This window comes from Nicotiana attenuata, unplaced genomic scaffold (assembly GCF_001879085.1).
Source record: "Nicotiana attenuata strain UT unplaced genomic scaffold, NIATTr2, whole genome shotgun sequence".
NCBI classification, from domain to species: domain Eukaryota; kingdom Viridiplantae; phylum Streptophyta; class Magnoliopsida; order Solanales; family Solanaceae; genus Nicotiana; species Nicotiana attenuata.
The window spans coordinates 27,932-31,734 of record NW_017676193.1 but is presented as its reverse complement, the minus strand read 5'-3'; the positions used below and the strand labels follow the sequence as shown (position 1 = coordinate 31,734).

Below are 3,803 nucleotides of genomic sequence, written 5' to 3'. Positions count from 1 at the left end.
CTTTTTATTTTTCTAACGTCATATATTTTGAAATCAAGATAATTTGCTAATGCGACTCGTATTTGAAACCAGAAATATTGTGTAATCAGTGGCCAAGTCAAAAAATTTTACAAGGGTGTTGAAACTTGAAAGAAGTGAAAAAAATTTCCGAAAAGAGTGTTCAGTATATATTATATACCTCTAAAACTTAATATTTTATTTATATACATAGTATAATTTTCGATGAAGAATGATCGGTTGACCGCCCTTGGGATAATGTAGTTTCGCCCCTGTGTGTAGTGATTCAAAAGATTTAGTGATATTCATGATTTAAATGTAAATGTTAACCCTACTTAATTTTTACTCTACATATGTCATAGGCTACGGTTTGACTGTGTATAACCGCATTAATTAGGCTGTATTTGTCGCACCTTTTCTATGGTTTTCTTTCTTTTGTTTTCTTCCACTTCCTTTTCGAGATTTGTCGTCTTTTAGCTTTTTTTAACGGTCAAATCATAAATTTATATGTGAAAACCATTGAAAAATATATACTTACGTTATGAACTCATGATTTTAAAAAAGTTGTTGGATTACTAATGGACTCTAAATCTTTGACTCGCAATATTTAAATTCTGAATTCGACTATTTTCCTAGATTTATAACAAGCAAATGGTGGATGCATGTGCCTTGACCACCACCATCCAAATCGGAACTTGTAAAAAAGATCGACAACAACAACATACATACTATTATCCTACACTATAAAAAAGACAGGCAAATTATAAAATCCTCAGTTAAGCAATCAAAGTGCTACAACACTTCATTAATTAGTTAAAAGTCCAAAACGTCGAGCTAGTTAAAACAAGATGAACAAGTAAGGCAAGTGGTAGATCCAATAATATGGATTCGTAGGTTCGACAAAACTCAGTAGTTGAGAGGTTGAACCATATATATATACGTGCCAAAAACAAAAGAAACCGTCATAAACATTTCAGAACCTATTCTTTAATAAACTCAGAACCCACAACGTCTAAATTCTTCACCCGCCACCAAGTAATTAGGGCTGCCAAAACTCAGTGCTTGAGGAGTTGAACCATCATATTGTTCCATTTGAATTGCAGGCAAATTAGGAGCAGATTCTTGCTGCATTTGGATGCATAATATCTCTGTTTGGGCCATAGCCAGTTGCATTTCTAACTGTGAAACCTGATTTTGTAAATAAGAGATAGCACCAACACAACCATAAACAGGATCTCTCATTCTTGCATTTGCTTCATACACTAAACTGTTTACTGCATCTGCTCTTTGCTGTATTGGAAGTTCCTGAATATAACATTAACCAAGAAAATGAATCATATATACATATGTCAATTTGCATAACATGAACAAACTATATGTGAGATTTATAGAATTAAAAATTAGCTGATGGATGTACAATATATGTATGTATAATATGTATATAATCAGTGTATAATTTACGTATACTGGCTAAAAAAAATACAGGAAATCCGACCAAATATGTGTAAAGATCCCAATAACATTAACCTAGACAAATAAATCATACAGGTGTTGTATAATATGAACAAACAACTAATAGCACTCCACTTTTAGTGTAGAGTTTAAGTCAGTACTCTCAACATGAAGTATAAATTTTACTAAGATTACAATAAATAGTTCTGAACCCATAATTTTAATATAATTTCCACACTAAAATCTAAACTATTGAACGCATAGAGTTTATATTCTGGATCTCTCTCTACTTATAAAACGTACAATCATAGATAATCTCTACGGTAATTATTAATTGATACTATGGTAAAAATGAATATTAACCCGCTCTCATGAAAAAGAAAAAAAAAGCTATTTATATATAAAATATTTAGAAACAAAGTTTTGAATCAGATTAAGAAAAAAAATGAAACCTGTATCATCTTGCTAATATTGCTAGCACCAAAAACCTTGTGAACAATGGCAAACTTGTGAGGGTCATCTGGAGGGAAGTAAGGAGCAAATATGCAGTCTTTGGCACAACGACGCCTTAATAATTTGCAGGAAGCACAAGGAGAAGTTCCTCCTCCCATTTTTATTTGTGCTAAAAATAGGCAATTAGTCTTGAACAAAGAGAAACTTCTCTTTAATGAGAAGCAAGAGAGAGAGGAGATATAGTAATTATACAATTATGGCTAGCTAGAACAAAGTGTGTAGTTTGAAGAGAATGATCTCGGAACACCTATTTATAATGTTTTTACAAGGAGTTATTAGTAGTGTGTAAAATCGATATGCACTTTTTTTTTTAGGGAAAATGACACTGTATAGCCGTTCTGAAAATAATAGTCGAAAAATATTTTTTTTGTATATTTTCTCTCTCTCTATCTCTCTCTATCTCTATATATATACACACACATACACACACATATATATATATATATATACACATTCTGTATGTTATATATAAATATTATACACATTTTCGGCTACCTAATATAAATAGTTTCTAGCGCGGGCTAAAAGTAAGGAAGAAAAACCCTTTTCTTTTACGGTTGCTAAATGTTTTTTACGGTAATACTTTTCATAAAAGAAAACACATTAATCTATTTTTTGCTTTTTGATTTTTACACTATCAGGATATATGTAGCTGGTTAGCAAGTATCTTATTTTATTTTCAAAATTACAAATTTCATTTTTGATGTAGGGTTACATGTAGACCTTTTGGATGATCCTGATAGTGTAAAAGTTTTTTATATTCTCGGTGTATATATATAAAAGTTAAACTTAATGATTTATGACGTTAATTGATATATAGGCACGTAAATCTAATATAATTCACACTATCAAGTCAGATAAAAAAACTACAAGTAATCGTTCATAATAAATGAAACTGATAATCCGAAAAATAGAAGTGCAACATGCTAAATTTATATTATTAATGTACTTTTTTTTTTTTTTGCACAATTAGTATCTACTCCATTAGTTAAAGGCCACAAGAAGATCTATTTAAAGACTAAATAAGACAAAGGGCAATAAATGCATGGGAGAACAACTAGGGTTAGGGTTTAGCAAAATGATGACTAACACGATGCAAAAACCCTAGTCCCAAGTGAGAGAAAGATAGACTCGACGTGAATGTTTGTTGGCGGACATTCACATGGAATTAAACACAAAAACTTGGTTAATGACTATGTTTTTCTCATCATTAATTTGATCAACTGTCATAACACTTGGATGAAAAATCTAATTAACAAAAAAAAAAAAAATTACCATGCAACTAACATAGTGAATGAGAGCATTTGTCGCGACAGTAAAAGTTGTTGTTATATGATCCGAAGGTCACGTAATTTCTAAACCTTGCGCATAAGGAGCTGTTCTTCCTTACCCCCCCCCCCCCCCCCCCCCGCGAACCCCCCCCCCCCAGTTATTAAAGGGTGCAAAATAAATAAAGAAGAAAAGCTAAAAGGGTTAGAGAGGATACACTTGTAATCACTTAATTCTATCTTTTGTGTGCCCTTGATGTATAAACTTGGTCTATCTAATGGACCAAACACGTAAAAATTCTTCTTGATAAATGATGGTGAAAAAAATTTGAACGTGAACCTTAATTGCCAATTGGTATTTTATATTAAACAATGTGACTACCTTGTCTCAAAGTTTAAATCATTACAAATACGGATCATCAACATTTATTTATTTAATCATATCTTCAATATATAACGTTAAGTTGGCATGAAAATTAAAAGATTCTTGCAGTAAATGGACTTAAGAGAAAACTTAAAATTAACCTTCACCTTATTACAAATGTACATGTATCACGAGGTTTCTGAAATGAT

The 3,803-nt window shown here is 31.3% G+C and overlaps 1 protein-coding gene across 1 annotated transcript; it reads right to left on the bottom strand.

Moving 5' to 3' along the window:
• Positions 1–773: 773 nt before the first annotated feature.
• Positions 774–2,181, bottom strand: LOC109220831 (LOB domain-containing protein 12-like). The gene is made up of 2 exons (XM_019385296.1): positions 1,902–2,181; positions 774–1,302 (listed from the first exon to the last, which is right to left on the bottom strand). Exons 1-2 carry the CDS (start codon positions 2,058–2,060, stop codon positions 994–996), a joined length of 468 nt encoding a protein of 155 aa, XP_019240841.1. The 5' UTR covers positions 2,061–2,181; the 3' UTR covers positions 774–993.
• Positions 2,182–3,803: the final 1,622 nt, after the last annotated feature.